General features: G+C 37.3%; 1 protein-coding gene across 1 annotated transcript in view; it reads right to left on the bottom strand.

Annotated features, from left to right (window-relative positions):
• LOC127620393 (CUB and sushi domain-containing protein 2-like) overlaps positions 1–25489 on the bottom strand; it is a 441823-nt gene that overhangs the window by 106410 nt on the left and 309924 nt on the right. The window contains exons 28-34 of the mRNA XM_052093618.1: positions 14628–14830; positions 12578–12769; positions 8970–9108; positions 8637–8824; positions 5397–5591; positions 4710–4826; positions 3750–3863 (exon numbers count right to left, since the gene is read on the bottom strand). Coding sequence (XP_051949578.1) covers positions 3750–3863; positions 4710–4826; positions 5397–5591; positions 8637–8824; positions 8970–9108; positions 12578–12769; positions 14628–14830 — 1148 coding nt within the window. The remainder of the gene's footprint in view (positions 1–3749; positions 3864–4709; positions 4827–5396; positions 5592–8636; positions 8825–8969; positions 9109–12577; positions 12770–14627; positions 14831–25489) is intronic.

Raw genomic sequence — 25489 nt, 5'->3', positions numbered from 1 at the left:
TGTAACTTGTAGCACCAAATAAACATGCAATAAAATAATAATAAATAAATAATCCTTTCTAGAGCAAATAGTTTTCCTAAAAATGTATGTCCACAAATGTGGACAGAGGGACTAAGTTGTTTAATAATACCAAGGTATAGAAAAATACCTTTTTTTTTCAAATGTATTATGTTTCCAGGAGTGTTGGTTTTTGAGACGTTACAGTCATTACAGCTGATTTTCTGTAAAGCTTCTTTGGACCAATGTGTATTCGGAAAATAAATTGCTCACATTTTTAAAATGGCATATTAGATTAAACTTACTCTACTCTACTCAAACAGGTGTCAATGTAAAAACTTAATTAGGTTTCTTACCAGATGTAGTTTTGTTGGTGTTTCTCCCAAAGACAAACTCAGCTTTGATCGGAAGTATGTTGTTTTGTCACATGACTCCTGATGTTCGTTAAAAGTTTAACCCTTTACTGACAGCCCAGAGTCTTCTGAACTCAGATCAGTTGGTTTAAATTAACGCGGGGTCATACAAGGTTAAAATGCCAAAAGTGTGCTTGAAAGCATGGCACATTTGGATATTTGCCAGGTTATAATGCTCTTCTCCATGTGATCATCATGCAATGAATTACTGCTGCCATGATTGCTAAATCATGTACATAAACGTCTCTTTTAAACAAAATTCAGTTTAACCCCTGATTTCAACATGTTCAAAAGAAAGGCAATTACTTGCTATAAATATGCATGGCGTAGTGCTATACTGGCGCATATAGCAGCTGGTTAAACTGGATGGCAGGTGGTTAGTTAAACAGGTTTAAACAGTTTTTTGCTCTGAGATGTTTAGTGAATTCATTCCACAATGTTTTAATTGTAGAATTGTACATTATTTACTTACTTTACATCTGTGTACTGTAACTGTTCTTTAATTTAGCATTTCAGGACTTCAGTTTAGAATGACTATTTTTCCTAACATACATTATGTTGCAAACAAATTATTTTAATAACCACACCACAATCTCAAAACACTCTCACCTGGCTTCTCCTCTGCATAGCTCATTACTAAGTGTATGTGCTTTCTGTGGCACGGTGTGGAGGCTGAGGCTTTGAATAAACCCACAGCTCCCTGGGGCACCACTGAGGTCCACAGTGGTTTGCAGCGAGCAGGTTCAGTGTTGACAAATTCCTACAGTGCCCAGAGAATATGAAACTGCACAACACTCTCGCTCATGTTGGGATCGACCAACGCTCCAGCTCATGCCTTTGGCATGCTGAGATTTATTTGAACAGGCCTCCGTGGGTGACCGACAGAGTGACAGCTAATAATACGGTCGAGGCTGAGGTGTGGGGAAACCCTGACCACTGTTTTATCAATACCTGCTGCTTTTTGCTCCAATGACCATATTATTTCTAACCCTGGTGCAACACTGCATGGAAACTGCTATCCTGTCTATAATAATCCTTTACTTTCGTTTAAAGTAAAAGTTCACCCCAAAATGAAAATTCTGTCATTATTAACTTATCCTCTTGTTATTCTAAACCCATATGCTACTTTCTTTGGAACATATAAAGCTATTTTTTTTAAGAATCTTCTTGCTGCACTTTTCATATACTTTAATGTCAATATTATATATATGTCAAGTTAAAAAATCAGTATTATTTTTATTTATTTTTTATTGAAAATCAGTCCAAACAACTTGTGAGCTGCATTCCAAGTCTTCTGAAGCCATATGAGGAACAGTCTAGAATTTTCATAATTATTCACTATGAAAATCTTCCTCTCCAGTGAGTTTATAACTTGAGAACTACTGCTAGAGGTGCAGTGACCCATTTTCAGGGGTGTATGTTATATCAACATCGCAACATCCTTAACGTTTCACCATCCTACCGAATGGGGGCTGGAGGGACTAAATGTGTTTGATATGCTACATACCCTGTTTTTGCGCCACTGACTATTATGACCAAAATATGAAGTTGGTGAGTCGAACATGACATCTGACTTATGATTTATGAATTGGACCAACTTATTAAAGAGAACTGTCTCAAAAGAATTACTTATTTAAAAATCGTTCTGGTCTGGTTCTCGAGTGAACAGCTCACTGGAAAGCAAGATTATCACCAAAGAAAGTCTTAAATTTAGGTATGTTCCTTAAACATAGCTACTGTATGGTTTCATCAAACTTGGAATACAGCGTACAAGTCAAATAGATGGCTTTTATGTTGCTTTTTTTGTCCTTTTAGGAACTTGACTGACATTCACAATGAACTGTTGTTGTATTACAAAAAATATGTGTATACATGTTTGGAACAACATGAAGGTGAGTAACCTATGACACAATTTTGGGTGAACTATCCCTTTAATATAGGTTCCTAATATAGGTTTTTTTCGCATGTAAATTTTTTTTCCTTTCCTGTGCACGATTTTCTACACTTACAAAAAATCTAAACTAGCTGCAAACTTGCTGCAAATTTGCCACTCGATATTTTCACATGCAAATGAGCTTTTAATTCACCTCAAATGTTTCCAAGAAGTTTGCAGCTCTTCTGCAAACCTTTGACAATTTGCAGCAAAGCTCATTTGCATGTGAAATTGATCAGTGGAGAATTTGCGGAAAGTTAGCAGCAAATTTGCCACGGATGCTCGATTTTTGTAAGGGCACTTACAATGTTAAGAAATATCCATCAATTCTGACATCTGTGCTTATACCATTAGTGACATCCATCACATCTTGTTTGCCATTTCTCCATAGCATGGAAAGATAAGAGAGAGTATGTTTTACTTTGCCTTCTCACTATGCACGCTCCAAAATGTGAATGATTTCACCCAGCATACTTCACTGATTTCACACTGGCATCTGAAGCTAAAAAGCGCATCTGAGATAGTACTGTATATGCACTCCGAGCAGCTCAACATCCTTGAGTGCTCAGGATTCACACCGTATGCTAATCGCAGGTGTTTGACCGGTGTGACGAGTGAAGAAAAAATTGAAAAAACAACTCTTTGGCGTTGTCATGGGAATGTCAGAAAGAGCGAGAGCCCAAGAAAACCCTGTTAATCTGATCCAATTTGAAATCTCCTCAACTGACCACATTAAAATGAACTTCAATAAGGCTGAATAAAAGCTTTCAGCCACAGTGTCTCACTGGAAATTTCTATTTAGCTTTTTTTTGTTGCTCTTTTTACATTCTATTTTCTTTTCTATTTTAAATGAGATCCTTATTTAGTGGATCCCACTCTATTGAGTTCTGTTAATTAGGTTCGATGAGTCATCAAATGAGTTATTTTATAGATAAAAAACATGTTTTATTTTCTTGAGTACATCTCTCTTGATTATGTCATTGTTTACACAGAGTTCTTGTGTAAACCAAAGGAGCTGAAGAGATTTAGAAGTACACGTGCAATATGAAACGGCATTCAAACCCCGTTTTACTTCAGTGTAAAGAAAATGTGATGTATTTTTGGGTGAAACAGTATATTCAATTTATTTTATGTTCTTTTTTTTTGGGTTAATTCGATGGTTATGATGTAAGAAGATCTGGTATCATAATGAGCTGACCAACAGACAACCTTGTGTCTGTTTTACTTTTTGGTGTTACTCATCTTGTCAATTGAGCTGCTTAATTTACTTTTTTTTTTATTTACAGTACCTTCATGTCTGAATGCATTCTCTTTAGCATTCATCTCCTGTGTCTGAAATAGACTGAACTTGTCAGGCTAGTACTGCTTGAGAAGGTTTGCTGACATATAAAACAGGAATTGCTGACCTGTGTGTGCTCCAGAGAGAGAGCTTAGGACACGGGCATGCTGGGTAGGGCCATCGTACACCTCCACAACATCATTTAGTGCAGTATGGAAGAACGCAAACTGGCTGAACACAACTGCAGAGAGAGAGAGAGAGAGAGAGAGAGAGAGAGCGAGTTAAAGTCATAGCTCTCCCGAAATGTTAGTCCACAATGACTTTGTTCAGTGGAACACAAAAAGAAATGTTAAGCAGAATGTTGATGGTGACTGAGGATAACGTTATATATAACATATTTTGTGTTTCACTGAAGAAAGAAAAAAAGTCATACAGGTTTGTAACAAGATGAAGTCGAGTAAAAGTTTTTTTAGGATTTCACTTTAAGGGGAAAGAAATAATTACTGAAGAACTATGAAATATGAAACTGGGTCCATGAATATTCAATGGTAAATGATAGAACCTAATCACACCTGTGAACCACCTGTTTCTTCCATATATACACCCTAGTGCTTTGTTGAGTAAATTTCCAGATAAGAGCCATAAAATTAAAAACCCTGCGTCGCTCCATTCTCTATCCTCCAGCTGTTCAAAGCCATTATGCCGTGCCTACAAAAATTTGTGCTTTAATTATCTCTGCTTCACAACTATTGGCTTGACCCAGAGAAATACTAGCATGTTTGCATCTGCTATTTCAGTCTCGGTATGAACCGCAAATTGGCTTAATGACCTCCATGTTTTATTAATTAATCAGCAAGGTTGTGTGGTCAAGTAGAGGCTACTGGGGTGATATGAGGTATGGGGATATTAAAAGGTCCTCCAGCTGCTAGAACTTCTCTACCCAAGAAAGAGGAATAGCACAGGTTTTATGGGTTTTAAGATGTGCACTTACAGTGAGGTCCAAGCCTCTGAGAACTCATTTAAAATCTGGGATTCTGAGTATGTGTAAAATGTTTGTAATGCATGTGTAGGTGAATGTGCTGCTTACCATAGTCTTTTGGTACAATGACAGAGTAGAGGCAGGTCCTCCCACTACTGTAGTTTCCAGGGTAACTAGGGGAGAGCACTACCCCCTCCAACCCAGAATACTGACCACCACATGGAGCTGAGTGAGACAGACAGCCAGAGAAAGAAGGCATTAGAGACTAATTTTCTGTTCTCCCCATCTCCTCTTCTGTTCCCTCATTCTGATGACCTTAAATTACTTTTCTTGTCTGATTCCTGCACTGCCCTGCTTGATGTCCCCAGTGTTTGCCAAAGTGAAATTGCAGTGTGTTCAAAGTATTCCTCAAGGTTACACTGCAAAGATGAGCCACTGCTTACTCTCAAAGGGAACAGCAACATATGTGGCAAACATCAGGTCTTTGAAATAGATCACACGTGGAAACTGAATAGACCAGCATTGTTGGTCACCACCATATGTAGTGTTTTGGATTTTAGATGAGTCAAATCTCCCTTTTTCAAAACAAAAAACACTCAATATCAGCAGCACTGATTGAGCTGGCATGGACACCAAAAGTTTGTGCAAAATCTGATGATGTTATCCCCGTATGTTATTCCAGCAAAACAAAATAAATAAATACAGAGTATTTATAATAGGAGAGTAAAACAAGCAAAATCAAGACAGAATAAAAAATTTATTAATTAATTATGAAGGTGAAATTGGCAGTTTTACCTATGCAAACAGGCTTTGGTTTGTTCCATCCGGGTTTGCTGTCTACCCCCATGATGCAGGTGAGAGTGGCGTCTCCCTCCAGTGTATAGCCATTGTCACAGTAATAGGTGACAGTTGCCCCCAGCTTTAGCTCAGTGCCAACACGAGTTCCATTGCGCACCAGACCTGGCTCGAAGCATGACTCTCTGGGATTTTCTGTTGATGAAAACAAAGACTAGAGTGAGAGGAATAAATATGGAAAGAGAGGGCAGAAGATTAGGATTTATGACTATTTGTGTAAGATTGATAGTCTAGTGCAGGTTAGGAAGCATCAATAGCCATAAATACTTTGAAAGGTCAGTCAAGAAGAGTGTATGTTGATTGTTTCTCATAGTAATCGTAATTGAGAACTCCCTAGAGATAAACATGAAAGAATAAAGACAGAGGAGGTGCTTGTGTGGATAAATACATTTCAAAGATGCTTAAATGAGCACACACAGATGCTTCTACACATTCACAATATAAAAATATGCTACAGCAACCTACATGCCCTGTGGAGCATGAACAACCCGACGTAGGACAGATTAAATGTGACACCAAGCTGGATTGGGTCTGCTGACTACACAAAACAGTATGTCACCCTGCAGGACATATGTACAGCACACCGCATCCTTCAGCAGTCCAAAATTAGAAATCAATCAGTCTTCCTACACATCCGCATCACACAGTGAAAAATGTGTTGAGAAAATTCACACATTTATTGTTGCTGTTGAGACATTGCGTCCATACATACTATATGTAGCTATGCTATTGCATGCCACAGTTCTTGTGTTAAGGAGCCATGCTTAATGGCTTTAAAGTGTGCTAAAAAAGGCATGCCAATCTGTTCATTGGGGCCGATGTTCCAGACGGTCCTTAACTAAGTTCATTTTCTTACACCTTGCTGTTTGCTGCTTTGACAGTATGAGTGCAGCAATGGATAATATAGCCTTAAGAGAACAGTTAACTCAAAAATGAAAATTTTGTCATCATTTGCTCACCCTTATGTTGTCCCAAATTAGTATTCCTTTCTTTCTTTTATGGAACACAAAGGACATTTTAGGCAGACTGTTTGTCTCAGTCACCATTCAATTTCATTGAGTGGTAAAAAGATGCAATGAAAGTCAATGGTAACTGAGGCTAACGTTCTTCTTACCATATCATTTTGTGTTCCATGGAAGAATGTAAGCCATATGAGTTTGAAACAACAAGGTGAGTAAATTATCAAATCATTTCCATTTTTGGTTAACTTTGAGGTCCATTTAGATGTCCATTTATAAGACTCAGTCTGTCCTTTGTGTTTGTGTGTTGTTGTTGGTGAGGATGTGTTTGTGCATTTGGACATGACAAATGTTTGAGCTGGTAGGGAATACTTAGTACAAGCAATGGACTGTGTGTGTGGTGTTTATATAACCATCCATCAAGCGTGTAGAGCCTTGGCACACAACTTGCACCTTGGAGGCCAATCAGATGCGGTTGGGTGTCTGTGAGATGCTGATTGGTCTGAAAAGAGGTTAAAAGCACCTGAAGATCATTCCAACAACTGTGCCTCCCTAAATATATATATTTATGATTTTCTTCCACAATATTAGTTTATACTAATTTGAGTCCATCTGCTACAACAGATTGAGAGAATACTGTTCATCTTTTCACCGAGCCCATCTGAGGATGATGTAAAGGGCACTCACGCTCTCTCTACTGCATGCCAAAAGCGGTCATCAGCCTTCCAGTCAGTAGGTAATGCTCTAGTATGGTTCACTCTGAGTTCATTGCCAGAGCTTCTAAAAGCATTTACAGCAACGTAAACAGAAGGAAACACACATATAAGTGCAATGGCAGTCAATTTGGGTACGCCTACTTATTCTTCACTAATTCTACTTTCCACATTCTAGAACAGTAGTACAGTCATAAAAAAAATATGAAAGAAATAAAAACACAAATGGAAGAATGGAAATTATGTAGTGACTAATAAATACATTCACAAATACATACATACATAAATCAAGACTTATATTGTACTGTAGCTTCTTCATAGTAGCCATCTTTGCCTAGATTACAGCTCCGCACACTGCTGGCATTCTCTCATCCAACTTCGTGAGGTATTCAACAGTATTTTAGGAATTTCCATGTTTGCTGGGCATTTATTTGTGGGTTTTCCTCATCCATTTAAGAATAAAATAAAATAAATAATTGGTTTGTAAATAAATTGTAAATAAAACATATGCAAAATTACTTGTCTGTAAAACTAATTTCAAGCATTGAAACAAGCTTTTAAAATAAGTAGAAACATAAGAGACATTAGAGACTTCTCCAGGTCTATGCTCTTTCACTTTCTCTGTTCCACAGTGATGAAGTTTCCAACTTTCACACAATCTGCTGATACCATCTCAACATTCAAGAACCAGCTGAAAACACATCTGTTCTGTGAGCATTTAACCAATCCACACTAACTGCTCTTACTGTACACACACAGATACAAAACTCTTTCTCTGTCTCTTTCGTTTGCGCTAGCACCTATACTACTCCAGCAACATTGAGAGCTTGGTAGCGTTGATGTTGTTGTACTTTGTATGACGAATTGCTTGCTATGTTCCTTATTTGTAAGATGCTTTGGATAAAAGTGCCTGCTAAATGACTAAATGTAAATTCAGTCAAGTAAATCCTAACTTTTGATAGGTAGAGTAGTTGTAGTTGAGACTAGTGTAGATTTCGCCACATGAAAAACTAAGTAGAAACATGTTCTGTAAATGGTGTTTAATACTGGACCACATCATTACAAATTCCATTTGAAAAGTGAAAAGTTATAATTCTCCTCTAGGCGACTGCGAGAAGTGCTACGGATCGATAATTATACACAGCATGAATGTGGTACAAGCAGGAGGGGGTGATCAAAACAACATTCAAAGTTCTGTTTGAATTTAGCACACTACAAAAAGAAATGGCTAAGAACAAAGATAAAGGGAGAGATGATGCAAAATTCAGGTGTCATCCTAATATCACTCTTCCATTGTAGTTTAAGGAATAGTTTACTCAAAAATTATAATTCTATCATTATTTACTAAGAAGTAGTTTAATCAAGCTTCATAGTGAAAGATATATAGTGTAAATTTATAGTGAAAAATAAGTTACATTTACTTTTTTCAGCCTGTGGCTAACCAGCTGTTGTTGGTTCCTGCAAGGAATATATGTAACTTAATCCTCCCACCACAAGGGGTAATATACCTGTGTACTGCAGGACAAATCCATTGCTGCTGAGTGAGGCGTCACTGCGAAAGGCCAGGAAGAGCATGTTGGAGCTGCTTTCAATTCGCTCTGGAACGTCTGTGCCGTAAAAGCTGCCCAGCAATGGGCTGAGAGAATCAGATCCATCATAGATGTGCAGAAAGTCATAGCTTGGCTCTAGGCTAAAGCTAGAGGGAGGAATGACCATATATTGTTATCAAGTATTGTACTGTACAATATGACATTGCAGGATACTACCATATGCATTAGTAGCTACTACAGCAGGTCTAATGTTGGTTATTGCTGGACATTTGTTTTAGACACTTGGCTTACTGATTGAAGCTGAGTGATATGATGTGGTCAAGAGTGACCGTAACCGTCCAGTCGCATTCTCTGCCATGAGGGTAGGGCTCTGGGTATTCAGGGGACAGGATCAGTCCACTGGGGCCAGTCAGATTTCCTCCACAAGGAGCTGCAAATCAAAGGAGGGAAAGGGACTTTACAGATCAAAAAAAAGGTAAATACTGGAAATACTATTTGTACTTTCAAAATCTGACCCTCTAAGGCTAGAACTTTCTTCAAATTAGATCTCACATCATACCATTCAAAGTTGTGATTCTGTAAATTTGTTTTTATGAAATCAACATTAATCATTTAAACTATAAGGAAATTCAGAAGAATTATATTGTCCCTTATAAAGAATAACATCCATACACAAGGAAGACCCTAAAGCCACTTGCTCCCCAGTGTAGACAAAAAAAACGAAACAAAAATAAATCCTCCGCTTCAACCAAGTAGTATTATGAAATAATGTTAAATTATACAGTGGTGTTTGTTACACTACATATTCTCTCTCTCTCTCTCTCTCTCTCTCTCTCTCTCTCTCTCTCTCTCTCTCTATATATATATATATATATATAGATAATCTAATAATAGGCAAGGCCTATTGTTATCTCACATGTTCAACAATGTAGTGAATCATCTTATGTTTCCTTATTGGGAGCAAGCAAAATCTGATTTTAATGCAGTTTATTAATGCAAAAAATTGAACTATCAAATTGGTGTAGTGGAAACCAATGTAAAGTATACGCAATACAAAATTTAACATTTAAAAATTCAAACCTGTGCTCATGTGGGATGATCCAACATCAAATGCATATGTGATGTTTTTAAGTAAAAATTATTGGGACATAAACACAACTGAGCAAGTATATATCCTCCATTTGCAGGGGCGGATCTAAAGGAATGCTAAGAAACGCATTGCCACCCCAGCATAAGTATCCAAATGTATTAAATATAAATGTAAGTATATTATTGTTGTATAGGGGTTTATTCATGTCAAACTGCCTTAACTCTTACAGAACGCACAAATGACTACAGACCCATTGATTGTTATCAGCGGCAGCCAATCACAGCATCGACCAGTTGCCTACCTACTATTGCACTGCATGTAGAGTGTTTGAGCTCTCACTGGTTGATGAGATTATTTCCTCAACAACAATGACCGCATGGACAAATACGTGGAAAAAAAGAAGTAAAAGATGAAATTCTGAGTTGCTTCCAAGTATTCACTGAATGATTATTAGACACATCTCTGTCAGTTATAGGTTGAGATGGGTGAGCCCACCACTCATCACTTTGTGAAATATGAAACATCTCCAGTTCTTGAGTTGGAGATTCTATTTCATCTGTGTTATTTTGAATGTTATGATAAGTGTTCATTGCGGCTGTTATCAGTGTTGTTTAGTGTCAGCATTTTTGTTGCAGTTCGCACTCTTTTCCATGTCCCCCATTGTGACGGCCTTCTAAGGTGTTTTTGAATTTAGTGTGTATGTAGTGTGTGTGTGTGTTGTCTTCTTATCTTTCTCTCTATTAATCGCTCTCAGGTGTGGGATAACCAGGTGAGCTGATTTTTGATGGGTGCGCAGTGAGTATTTCATGGCTGGGTTGTGTAAAGGGAGACTGTTGTTCATGACTGTTGCTTGTTTATGGGCGCTCAGGCTCATTTTGGGATCCCGCTGATGGAGCGGAGATTTGTGGTTGTCGCTGTCTGAATTTCGGAGTTTGCTGTTCTTTCATATACAGAAATGTCAATAAATGTGTCTGTTTCTGATACTCTCATCTCCCCACATCTGTTGTTGCATTTTTTAAGTGCAACACCATCCACTGACATCTTGTTTTATTAAAATAAAAAGTTATATTTGAGCAAATTAAAATCCAAAATTACTAAAAACTAAAGCCAAAAAGTTACCACTAGTTCAATCAGAAATGTTCTTAATCAAAGTGCTGAACTATGTGTAAATTATATGATAATTGTTGATGTTGAAATTAAATTAACTTATTATGTGAAATATTTATTTGGGTGATTGAATCATCGATGTTATTGACAAGGTCGACAATAAAAAATGGTCTAATAGTCGTTTGATCTCATTTAACATAACATGAGATCACATTAAACTCTAATGACGCATGAGAGCAGCACTGCAGCTCACGCTTGACTGAGAAGAGGAAGAATTACACAGCTTTCCAAACAGTTTCAGGTGATGTAGATTGCAAAGTATGAGAGAATTATAATGCAAAAATAATTATATCCATTGTGGAATAAGTGGAGCTGGAGCTGCCGCTCCTCTGAAGCAAAACTTGCATGTCGAGCGTCTTTAAAGGACGTGTTAAATGCAAATATATTTAATGTGTTATAGCTTTATTAAAGTTCAAATAATATGGAAACAAATCATGTTAATAACTACAAACTCCAAAACTGATATTTCTCTTTGCAGTCAGCACCTCTTCTATGACTTGCACGAATGTCCTGATCTAAGGGGGAGATATTAAAACTGCACCGGGCTGATGCACACTTTGGCGGGGACGCTCATCCCTGAATTGTGCACGCTTAATGCAGCTAGATTATAATATGATGGCTCGTGACTTATTGAATCATAATATATTGTATGTCACTGTGCATTTTGGAAATTGGCAATTCGCAGCTTCATTAATAAGAGAGAGTTTGTTCCTTAGTGAGTTAATGTTGGATTGAAGTGAACAGAAAGGTGAGAGAGGGTGGTCTACGCCCCATTATACGCAGCAACAAAATACATTTTTGATTTGTTTTTGTTTTGGCTTGTTTTCCAAAATAAATATCTAAAACTCCTTTAAAACAACGTGCATTTTCTTTAGCAGATATTGTGCAGAAGACATTTTTTTTTTATCTGAGAATGTTGAATATAATATTAAAAATACAAATATTTTAAAATATCTAAAAATCCTTTAAAAAAGATGCATTCACATGTGAAGCAACATATAAGATAATTAGACTTTCTTTTAGAGAATAGATCTTGAATATAAGTATATATTGTATTTAATAAACTCACAGAATTATAACCAAGTGAAAAAAATACACTTGTATACAAAATACATTTACTGTATATTTAAGATACATTCTCTAAATATCTTATATGTTGCTTCTCAAGTAAATGTAACTTGTTTTAAGGATTTGTAGACATTTTTAAATGGAAAACAAGATTTATATAATTATTGTATTTCTATTATTTTATTTATTTTATTTTACTTTTTCACCAAAATCAGTTTAAAATTTTTTTACTATGTGGATCCTGTGGAAATGCATTTGTATCACAAATGTATGGACATTTATAATTTGATAGAGACTCCAGTTAATGAACTAGTACTCGTAGCAAAGGAGCTCGGTACCTTAATCCATACAAAATATGCATGGGCGCTCGCTTTAGTGATGCCACCCCCTTGGCACCCCATTAAAAAAAAATTGCTAGATCTGCCCCTGTCCATTGGATGTTGCTTCATTAATAATTTTCTCTATGGGACAGAGTTAAATGGTTGCAGTAAGATCAATACATCACAGCAGAAACAAAGTGTTACTGTAGGACTGGAATGGTTACTTATAATTTGGGCCTAATAATTTATCATACCAGAACAAATGGGTGGATCAGGCTGCCAGAAGAAACGGTTGTTGATCTCAGTACAGGTGATCTTGGTCGCCCCCTGTAGGATGTATCCAGGATCGCACTGAAACAGCACACGATCCCCTGGCTCTCGGCTGTCTCCAACGCGAGTGCCATTGGTTGGAATGCCAGGATCATTACAGGAAGTGGCAGTTGAAACTAGGAAAAGAATAACATCCAGTATAGAGTAGGTAAAATACACTAAACATAACACAAAAATTGTAATCATAATATCCTAGTTTGAGAGATTGAAAGTCCATTTCCAATATGCAACATCAGGGCCCTTACCCAAATAGCATACTTAATGTGTATTTGCATTCTTGTGAAATTGCAAAATTGCTTGCACCTGTCCGTGAAGTCCAAGAGACAATAGGGTGTTGCATCTGTCATCTTATGTTTCTGAAGGATACTATACATGCTGTGCACCCTTGATGCACACTTTTGCTGAGCCTACACTTATGCAGACTCCACAGCAAAATACCTGACATTTTATATGGCCATGCATCACCAAAGTATGGACAACCGCAAAGACTTAAAGCAGTCATCTTTTCAGTTGTGAGGACCACTGTCTACTATAACTGCCATTCAAACAAGGATTAAATACCACCTGCAGACCTCACACCTCTACAAGAACAGACAGGCTTGTGTTTAGTGTTCTATGAATGCAGAGCAGCTGAAGAAAAGCTCCAGTCTGCAATCATCTACATACACTAATTTATTTATCAAGGGATCTGCATCTCCAGTCTCTCAAAAATGCTTTAGCTTAGATGGGCTGTTTTAAAAGTAAAATGTGAAGCTTTGGAACAGAAATACCTTAGACCTGATGCATAATGATCTTTTTGAGGCTCTAAGGTAACATGCAGAAAACCAGGACACTGTGGTTGTAGTGATGGGTGATGGAGGTGGGCGGGGATGGTTACCCTGGTTACAGGCTGACAGCAGACAGAAGCACATAAACCTTGGCTTAATGGGTGTCAGTTATTTTCAGTGAAGGGAGCTGTAGGTTGGGAGCTTTAAGAGGCCTTGTGAGAAGCCCTAGGAAAGCGTTTCTCTGTTGTCCTGTCTTCTGTAGATGTTAACTTTTATACACAATTCCTGTGTACATGGTAATGGATACTTTTTTTATTATATTATTATAGATGTTTTACCATTACCCATTTTTGGAGGGTTCTTGTGTGAACATGTCGAATGGACTTATGTGTTTCACTGTCTGCCGCTTTTCAGGTCACAGATTAGTATAACTGATCGTGAAGGGCTTGGGGGAGTGCGATTTTATGTGGTGCCCTCAGCAATTCAGCGATGCCATGACGTCACTTTCCTGAAGTGTTGGAAAAGCTACTCAAAGATAGCAATCCACTTCAAATTACAAATTATTTTTCAAAATCTTTAATGAGATTACTTTACTTTTAAATTACTTTTTAAAACGCTTTTCTGTTAAACAAATTAAAAATAATATCTATATATTTCTTTCTTGTTCATTGTTACACACAAGTCATATGTTCAGCACCTCACAATTCTCCAATGACTCGTTAAGGGGCCATAATTCATGTATTCTACATAAACAATCTATTAGAAATAAGCACAACCCCATAATATACTTAAAAGTAATTAAATTAATTGAAAGTCAGTAACTGTGATCTGATTTAAATTAAAGTACTTTATGACTAAAAAGTAACTTGATTACAGTAACAAATTACTTTGTAATTGGATAACACTGTTTTCCTGTGACTCGCTCAACAAGTTCTGAGTACATGAGCAAGATGGCGGATTTCAAATGGCATACTTCCAAGGGATCATGCGCCAGCCGAGCAACTGCCATTGAGATGAATGGGCCGGATAGTTTTCTCCAAGTATTATAGACCTCCTTGGTTAAAGTTAAAGCTCATTTCATAAACTTTATCACAAAGGAAAGGAAAATTCAATGGTGACGGTCCACTGTTATTAACAACTTTGAGCATAAACATATAATTAAATATGCCAAGCACAGAAAGGGAGAACACATGCAAAAAACACATACCTGAGAACTGCAGAGCAAAACCCTGCTTGCTGGTGAAGAAGTCAGTTGTGAACTGCAGGCTGACTGAGTTAAAGGTGCTGTGGAGGTCTGGAGGAAGTGTTGAGCCACTCAGCTCTCTCAAGAGCACACCTCCATCCTGAGGTCCATCCCAGATCCGTAAAACATCATGCACCTCCTCTGTATGGAAGACCAGGAAATGCAACCTGTGGAAATCACAAAAATAAACATAACATTTGTCAGTTATTCTATTTAGACAAAAGAGCATAGCTGGAAGGGAGAGAGTATGTGTCTGAGAGCGAGAGAGAGACCAAGAAGGCATATCTACAGTATAGGGTACAAAGGAAAAAGAGACATAATTTCTAATCACTGTGTCAATGTGTACATTCTCACATTTTCACTGGTTATATGCATTCCAATAATTTGTTTAAAAAGTCATATAGTCAATTTGGTGTGGCTGGATGGGAAAAGAATCAAATGACTCTTGGCTGGCACTTAATATCAATAGGATAAACAGACAGGTTGCATCGCTCTGCATCGTTTTTGTCATATACCCACAAATGCATTGTCAAATCGACTGGCCTATTTATGACACCTGTGCTATGACTTTTCTAAGGGATTGGGGATACGGTGCACCCCTGGGAGGCAAAAAAACTTCCTGAAAAATCCCATACACTTTGCAATGCGACGAACTTTGATGGATCAAATCACCGGATCAGAATTTCATAGAAACATGTAGGTGGGCTCATTTCGTACGGCCTAGCAAACAATTTTGGAGCATTACATGAGTATGCCCCATAGGCATACTATGGCAAGGGTCTCGCCCATGAAAACAATTGATAATTTCCTACTATGACAAGACACTGAAGTTTGTGAGAACATGTCTCCCAATCAGAATGTCATAGAGACATGGGGGCTCATTTCACTAGGGCTACCAATCAGTCTTTAATTATCATCTTGGAAATGGCATAGCCAGGCCCTTACAACCATTTATGGCACCTTATGAAGATATCCTTATGAAGAAGGATATCTTCAGAACAGAATGTTGTAGACACTTTGGGATTGGCTCTTTTGAGTCAGTTTAGTAAGCAGCAAATAAGAATCACTCTGGTCACTGGCTAACCACACTCTAGCAATGATTTAGAGCACCTAGCAATCAGCCCTAATTACTTCTGTTCAAAATGGCTGAGAGTGATATCTTCTGATCAAAATGTCCTAGAGACATGAGAGTTGACTTGTTTTATTTGGGTGAGCTATCAGTCTTCAATTATCATCATGCAAACTACTTAGCCACACCCTAGCAACCATTTAGAGCACCCAAGCAACCAGACCAATTGACTTGCATTCAAAATGGCTGAGTGTGATATCTTCGGATCAGTATGTCCTAGAGACATGAGAGTTGGCTTGTTTTATTTGGGTGAGCTATCAGTCTTCAAGTATAATCATGTTAACTACTTTGCCATACCCTAACATCTATTTAGAGCACCCAAGCAACCAAACCCCATTGACCTCCATTCAAAATCACTTAGATCTCAGGATCAGAATGTCGTAGAGACTTCATTGTTGGCTTGTATGACTCAGGGCAGCAAGCAGCCTTCTTAGTATCACCCTGGCAACTGTCTAGCAACCACATGGGCTGACCCTAGCAACTAAGTAGCAAAACACATGTTTCTGCACCAGAGCATTGTAGACACTTCCGGGTTGGTTTATTTGACTCAGGCTGGCAAGGAGCCTGTTGAGTATCATCCTGGTAGCTCCCTAGCAACAAGGTGGAACACCCAAGCAACCATGGAACAACACCAATATCTTTGCACCAGAACATCCTAATGTCATGGGGGTGGCCTCTTTCAACTTGATGGGAGTTGATGGGATGTGGTGACAAATTTTGCCATAGAAGGCACCACTCACATTTTCTTCAGGAAATGTACCTGACTAGTTATTATTATTATAATTATTATTTGGCTTTTATTATTTAATTATATGATATTTCTTTAACCAGTTTAAGCTAAATATTTAGGCTACATTAACTGTGAAATATGTTGATAACTGTGGATGCTTCTCATATTTTTGACATTAATACCTGCTAAAACAATCAATTTAATTCTGGAGGCAGAAGCAATTGTGAACTGTCAAGCACATATTTTGCAGTGAATAATAAATACAAATACATACATTTAAAGAAATGAGAATTTATTGATATTGCCCCAAAAATAGGTGAAAGCCCAGTAAGTCTATTAGAATGTTTTACGGTGCACTCAAGGCTGATATTGTGCACATGTATTTTAATGTAGAGAACATAAATGCATTATTTAGTTAAATTACATAAGCAAGATTAACTAAATGCAGTGGAATACATGGCAAGAGCAAGCCTCTCTAGTTTTTCCAGAAGAGAGTAGCTGGAATGAACAAGCATGTTTTATTATTAGCATTTAACATATCTTAACCAGATAATAACCTTAATCGCGCATATAAATGTGGTCAACGTTAAGCAATGGATAGAGGAGTTCAGCTGTGAAATCATCATGTTAGATCAGATCTCAACATTGCTCTCAGGTTGTTTTTCGAATGCATTCATGGGAATCATGTGACATTTTTTCATGGACATTTTAAGAAGTGGACAATGTATATTATTTAGTAAGTTATAGAGCTGGGGTACTCGAGTTTGGACTAGGACTTGAGTCCGAATTACAAGTCCAATTTTAATGGACTCGGATGCATTTTTACTCAGACTCCAGCCTTTCAGATTCTGGATTTTTTTCAGTCCATGGCATTTGAGATGCAATGACAAACAAACAAGCAATCAAATAACGTAACATTGGGTGACCATATGTCCTCTTTTTCCCAGACATGTCCTCTTTTTTAGATCTGAAAAAAGCGTCCGGCCAGGATTTCAAAATTGCTTCTAAATGTCCAGGATATGGCTTTGTCTTCATAATGATGTGCTCTCTACAATTAGCACTATCATACATTCTGTTTATTTGATACTGCACATCAGTTTTCACTCGTATATATCCTTTCCTGTGATTATTCTGGCAGAGAGCGGCAGCACACACTCTTTCAAAGCACTCTCTCTCTCTCTCTCTCTCTCGCATGCTGTATGTGTTTGCGGGAAAGAGATTGCCATTCGCCAGATGTGCTCTGCCGGTCTCATCCAGGAACATCAATAACGTAAGTACACTTTAAAAAGTACGTTCCCCAATTCTGCAAATTATTAAATAAAACAAATGTTTTATCAGACACACATTACTATACAAAGCCATATATAACTGTAAATTATTGACTATATTGAGACAAAATAAAATATGATACATATAAGGGATATTTAAACTAATACGACGGATGAAATATACCATGGAAATTGTACAACTCAGTCCATTACTTATTTGTTGCACAACCTCTATGTGTTACCTGTAAAGCTGGCACTTGCATTTCAATGGCAAAAAAGTCAGAAAATACAATGAAGAGCAAAAGTGAGGGGAGAAGTCTTTTTTTATCCACCTATTATCCATATTAAATATAATGTGAAAAGAACAACACGTCAGCTCAGCTCATCTTGACTTTAGGGAAGTAGGCTACACCTGGACACAGCAGGAGGACTGATAAGTGTGAAGTGTAGTAGAATAAAAATACATTTCTAATGGTATCTAATCTTTTCTGTTTTAATTTCTGTTTAATATTATGGGCATTATTACATGTTTTAATATTATGTCTTTTTAAATGTATTAAACATATTAAATGTTTAAGACATTACATGTATTTCACCCATAATATTATATAAATTTAAACTAAATTCAATGGACAAATTGGAATTGAAGTAGAAAACAAAAAATATAAATAATAATAACAACTCTGGACTCAAACTCGATTCGGATTTGGCCTTTTATGGACTCGACTCGATTGTTTAAAGACTCAAGACTTGACTCAGACTAGTCTAAGTTGGACTCGAACCCAACACTGGCATGTTAGTTAATGTGATTGCAAATGGAGTTGAGTCCACAGCTATCCGATTTAAATCACACCGTGCACATCAAGCCATATGCATCAGTATGAGTTACGAGTTGTTGAAAACAAAAGAGCTGTAATTAAAACAGAATGACCTTTAGCCTTAAATGTTTTTAAGAAAATTAAGTAAATGAGAAAAAAACTTGCAGTCCATGACTGTGGTTAAGTGTAACTGAATTAGAATCTGGAAGGCATAAGGATTTCTGCTGGGAGGACATAACAAATGTAATAGAATGTTCTCAACATCTAGGCTAAACATGTGTAGTAGACCTAAGTATTTCCACCTTACACGTTCACTGTATTGTAGCCATGCTTACCAATACAAAAAAAAAAAAAAAAAAATCAGATGCTTCTGGCTTACTGTAATTCACATAAGTGAATTAGCGGAGATTTCCCTGCCCACCCCCCCTCACTGTGTGTGTGTGTTTTCACAGCTCCCTTCAGATCTGAGTGGGAGGTATTTCTAAATCCAAGTTTCAATTTAATAGTGTGTGGGTTGTAGAATTCTACAAATCCATCTATTCAGAATGAAAGACACACACACACACACACACACACACACACACACACACACACACACACACACACACACACACACACACACACACACACACACACACACACACACACAAACACAATATAGAGCAAACTGTGCTAGCTACAGGTGCTTCACTCTGTACACAGTCTGGTTGCAATGAAAAAGATGTAGCCAACAGTGATTTATAGCTGCATATACAGTTAAGCAGTGGCTTTCAACTGGTCGGAGGTCTGTTCTTATAGGGTCATACAGCAGTGAAAATGCAACACTAAATGGAAATAATGCAACTACCTACATAATTGTCCTTTGTTAGGTTTAGTTAGTTATTTTTTCATATTGTTTGATATCAATATTTATCACAATATACAATTCATACCATTAATTGGGGTTGAAATGCCTTACACATGTTAGTTAGACCTCAAGAATGGATGCAAATATAACTTTTTACCAGTCTGTTTACAAGTAAACCACAGAGTGTAAGAAACCTATAAAGTACACTCATTTTAGAATTTAATAATACATAAGGTTTGTGTGTGACCTCTTTCAATTAAATTTCACCAATTCCATCATATTCAGCTGACGTTTGACTCCACTGGAATACTTTCTTGTGACGCTCCACACTCCAGCTCAGTAGGTGGCGGTAGTGCACCATAAGCTGGATTGCCAACCGATAGTGATGGGCAAAACCACTTATTTTTTTTTCGATCCGAAACCAAGTACTTTTAGGCCAGTATCGCCAATATCATTACCAATACCAATACATCTAATAAATTACATTCTTTTGATAAAATTAGTAAATACATTTTTTGTTTTTATATATTTAAAGGCCTAAGCAGAAATGTATTAGGCTGCTTTGTTTACCTTTTAAAAATTAGTAAGTATAAGCAACATGTAAAACCACAAAATTAACCATAGATATTATTATATGGTTTCTAAAACCAAGTTACAATAAGGATACTACAGTAATGCTGTAACAAAGCCATGGTTAATTGTATCAAAACCTAAAAAAAAACAACAACAAAAAAACATGGTTACTACAGTCGTGGTTACTAGTCATTGTTAATAATATATTAACATAAGTTTTCAAATTGGTTTCAGATTGAATGCATATGCTTTAGGTGTATGAAGACAAAACTGCTTATTGTGTTCTGTTGACTTTTTCAATTATTTGTTGATTTTTCCCCATCACTCAAACATAGACTAAAGAAAGTGAAAGTTTTCATAAGGGTATTATTTATTAATGAGGATTAAAGATCATAATCAATGTCAACTGGCGTGTTTTAAGGTCAATATTTGGTCAAAAATGGCAAAAAAATAAACAGTTTTCTCTAGAAACTCATCTGTCAATCAAGGCTATACAATGTTTGAAATTGCCAAAAAAAACAGAGGATAAGTGCATCAGAGTCTCTAGTTTGAGAAATAAATGCCTCACATGTCCTCAGCTGACAGCTTCATTTAATTCTACCGGCTCAACACCAGTTTCATGTACAACAGTAAAGAGAAGACTCAGGGGTGCAGGGCTTATTGGAAGAATTGCAAAGAAAAGCCACTTTTGAAACAGAAAAAACTAAAAGAAAAGGTTAGAGTGGGCAAAGAAACACAGACATTGGACAACAGATAATTGGAAAAGAGTTATAGATCTTAACCCCATTGAGCTTTTGTGGGATCAGCTAGACTTTAAGGTGCGTGAGAAGTGCCCGACAAGACAGCCAGATCTATGGCAAGTGCTACAGGAAGCGTGGGATGAAATGTCACCTGAGTATCTGGACAAACTGACAGCTAGAATGCCAAGGATCTGTAAAGCATTGTTGCATGTGGAGAACTCTTTGAAGTAGGGCTGGGATAAACGATTATTTTTTAAACGATTAATCTAGCGATTTATTTTTTCGATGCATCGATTAATCTAACGATTCATTTTTTTTTTTTCAGTCCGATTCGATTAATCGACTTGTGACAACACCGGTAATACCGGTTTCATCGGGGGTGGGGGTGTATAAAATGTAAAAAAAAAAAAAACATTTGCCGGGAGTTTGATTGACTGGCGATCTGATCAATCAATCATAATACGCCATTTTTGTCCGACAAAGTAGTCAGGAGAGAGAAGATTAACGTCGGTGGATTTGAATTTGAATAATGGATTGTAGGCTACTGTACTGACGTCTTTCCGCGGTTAAAACAACAGTCCTTCTGATGTAGGCTACATTCATGTTTAGCCTATTTGATGCTATAAATTAACCAAGGAAAAGATGATCGGTTCACGAGCAGCTTTAACTGAGGCAATCTGTCACGACACATTAAAGAGCCACAAAATAGTAGGCCTATTTATGGTTTAATTTTCTTTGAATGACCAAATTTGAAAGTTGAGACTTTATTAAATGTTACCTGCTTGGTCCTGTCTGTCAGCGCGTTGTCAGTGTCCTCTAAGTATTTTTCATGACATTCATAGCTATAAGCGCATTATTAATAGCTATAAGCGAAAACTTTAGGTGTCGACAACGTATTATAGCCTACTCCAACATCGAGTGCAAAGTGGGGAGTTGAAAAAAAAGTTACGGTGCTCTGTCATCTGCAACTGCAACCGGGTGGCGCCTCTTCAGATGCTGGTGCATTGCCGTGGTGCTAGAATGGAAGGCCATCTCCATTTTGCAAAGACGACATATCACGGAATTGTTTCCTTTTAAATTAAAGAATTCCCATACTTTAAGAGGAACGAGTGCATGCCGCCTTGCACTTCTGATAGTCTGAGGAGCCACTCGTGTTTCTACTACTCACCGGCGCCGCCATCTTTGTTTTGGGTCCGACGAATCGACGCGCATATTTTGCGTCGACGTATTTTTTGCGTCGACGTCATCGTTATCCCAGCCCTACTTTGAAGTAATTTAATGCTTTCTTACTAAGATAATCAACCTCAGATCCAGTGTATTGAGGAGGGCCAGGTAGTGATATTGGAAAGGGGTGGCATGAGTATTGGCAGGAGAGTGGGTATTTACAGTCTGTCAGATTTGCATGTTCAATACAAAGTGGAAAGAGAGGAAGATAAAAGGCAAAACCCTGAAAGGTTTGATTTGTTTCCCTCAAACCATGTGAATATAGAGGTCAACTGCATCCAAGGTGACTGAAATCTCATCTCAACACAGGTTAGCCACTTTCTTTATACTCATCCTGTACATTTTGTAAATGTCTCTACTTACTCAAGACAAAAAAAGATAGCCGAGACTCCTGTCCTTACAAAATGAATACATGAAATAACCATTTTGAAGCTGGAAATGAGAGGTAAGCTTAAAAGTTGCCTGTGTCTTTAAGTTACAAAGCGGTTCAATCAGATGTCAAAGGAACTGCCAAAGATAGAGGGAGGAGGAGAGGAAGAGAGGTGAATCAAGAGGAGAGCTGTGTCATATGAATACCAAACAGCACTGCTACCCCAGCAGTCTCGCCTGCCTTCCTGCTGCAATGACTTGGCAGACAGGGAGCGATGTGTGCTTTGTGAATGTGTGTCTGCCTATGCATTCATTTGACTTATTTGCTTATTTAACCTCCATACATTCAACACTTTACATTCAAAATGTGTCACTTAAAAGGTTGGTTAAACCCAAATCAAAATGCTGTCCTCATTTACTCACTATCATGTTGTTTCAAACCCATATGACTGACTTTCTTCAATGGAACACAGAAGGAGATGTTCGGCAGAATGACAGCCTCAGTAACCATTCGCTGTCAGTGAATGAAAAAAAAAATGCAATACAAGTAAATAAATACCATTCTGCCTAACATCTCCTTCCAAGCCCCATGGAAGAAAGCAGGTCAAATGGGTTTGAAACAACATGAAGGTGAGTATATGATGACATAATTGTAATTTAGGGACAATCTGGCAAAGAGGGAGTTCATTATGGCGAAAGAGCAAGGGAACACACAATTCCTTAAATATATAAATAAATATACAACACAGTAAACAAAAAAATCAAAAACATAATGTGAAAAAAAAACCTATATATTAACAAAAAAAAGGACATTCAACTTTTAAATGTAAGAAGAATAACTAATGATTTTTAATAACGTGAGATGCTTTTGCAGGTGTTCGAGAAAATGTCCATGATAAGAGTCCTTGAATGCTTTGGTGGTGAGAAAATCATAGAGTTTCAGAGCTTTCTTGTAACTTATTCCATTCACTGGGTAAATCACAATTTTTAATGTTAAGCAATTATGATCTGGTACAATTAAAGCAGAAATCAAGTAAATAATAATAATACATTTGGACTGTAGGCTTTAGTGACTAAGTGCAGTTTTCATCTAGTGTTCAGAGATGGTCTGTTCTGTAAAGGAGGAGTACATTCTTGATTTGCAATAAAATATCATTGCTTTCAAGGCAGCAAAATAATAACATTAAAGGTTTAGGTTTTGGTTCTGTGTTAATGAATCGCTCTGAACTGCTGTACATTTTTTGCCATATGCACCTCTTATTCATGAGCATGTCTTGTTTTCTGTCGGCTGCACACAAGAATCAACACATGTCCTGGCACCATCTTTGTAATGTAAAGGTGGCTACAGATGGACTAATATATGTCTAAAAGATAAAGAAAGCAACAAATCAACATGCAAATTCATGAACATCGTAACAATGTAAGTTAATGGGGGTTATTCTCATTTGAACCTTACATTTCTTACATAAAGCCAACAATTGCAGAGAATGGGTAGAAGAATATAGGTAGAATGCTGAAAGAATATCAATACAGTGCTGCCTAGCCATCACTGTAATGGCATATGTGATGGCAGCGTGATATAAAAAGCTCAAGGGCATTCATATCTTTACAGAACATCTCCATTATCCAGGATAGGTTTGATGGTCATATTGATGAGGGCTATTTTGGCTAAAGTTTGCTAGTAGTACATTTTTCATAAATGTGCTGATTTGTTTGTTATTTGGTAACATGTAAAGAAAGGACCTAAAGTTGTATAAATCCTGTTAAAGAAAATAAAGGAAAAAAAAATGATCTAATCTAAAAAAAAACAAAAAACAACAACAAAAAACACCAGGACAGCTTACTTACCTAGTTACTACCCTTTTTGAAAACATTTTGCACAATTGAATTTTGTAAACATTCAAACATAAGTATATTTTTTCTTCTAAAATTCACTAACACCACCACAACACTTCATGGTGGACAGGTGTGCATTGAACAAGCACTACACAGACGACTTTAATGGTTGCGCACTGTCACGATGTCAACAACTGCGTCTCCCGCTGAAAGCGTCTAAACGCATTCCTCCCGATGCGCCCCATGGGAGTTGTTGGCCCCTGGGATTCAGCCCGTATAAGCCCATGCATTAATATGCCCCTGCTTACATGCATGCAATACAGCTCTGAGTCTTCCTTTCAGTTGTCTTACAACTCACATATGCACTCCTCTTTCTCTTCCACACCCTCGTGCTTCTAGTCTACCTACTCTGTCAGCCATGTTTGCATAATACAATCATTACAAAGTCTGCCCCTTTTGTATGGCAATAACATTGATAAAGTAAAATAAATGAGTAGATAATCAGCTAAAAGATCATCTGTAACAACTGTTCACAACTGTAACCAATTGTAAAAATACCTGTAATCCTATCCCATATCCAGACTCCGAATAAGTAGCTTAACCAGCCATTCTCAGACAACCAGCTTCATCAGAAAGACTATTCTAATAGTCTAGCTTCCCCGCATGGAAATTCACTCAAGTCTAAGCTGGTCTTTTTAGTTGGGAAGCCATATTCTTATTATTTGAAGGATGTCATTGTCTGTGATGGTTAGGGGCAGGTTAAAACATATGTGGTAAACACAGTCAATCAAATCTCTGTATGCATACTTTAAAAATTGAAGCATTTCATACACAAACATTTATACAACATTTATAAAACACAGAACATATAAACCATAGAATACAGTGTGAGGAACTAGCTGATGCATTAATGATTGGTTATATTTATCTGCTGTGTAGGCAGATTGGATAAGTGTAAGAAGCAAGTCTTGGTCTGATTCAGCAGATGTGAACTCCTGGCCACCTTAAAAACAAGTGCGCAGCACTTTCTACCCACAATCCACAGTCTCCTCCCTTCACCTCTGTCAGCTATACCCACTGCAAAGTGCTCCCAGGAGAAAGCAAGCAGGAGAACCAACCAAGTGTTTATTCTCAGGTTATTCTATGAGTGCATGTTAACATTCTCCCCATTTAGCAACGTATTGAATTTTGGGGTACATTAACCTTTTAGGAAATGTGTACGTTTCAAACTTTGACGGTTTGTATATTGAGAGAAATGGCCAAAGAGTCAGTGCAAGTGAGAAAGCACAATT

This window comes from Xyrauchen texanus, chromosome 26 (genome assembly GCF_025860055.1).
Source record: "Xyrauchen texanus isolate HMW12.3.18 chromosome 26, RBS_HiC_50CHRs, whole genome shotgun sequence".
Classification (NCBI taxonomy): Eukaryota; Metazoa; Chordata; class Actinopteri; order Cypriniformes; family Catostomidae; genus Xyrauchen; species Xyrauchen texanus.
The sequence above is the reverse complement of the archived record's forward strand: the minus strand, read 5'-3'. Positions and strand labels throughout refer to the sequence as shown.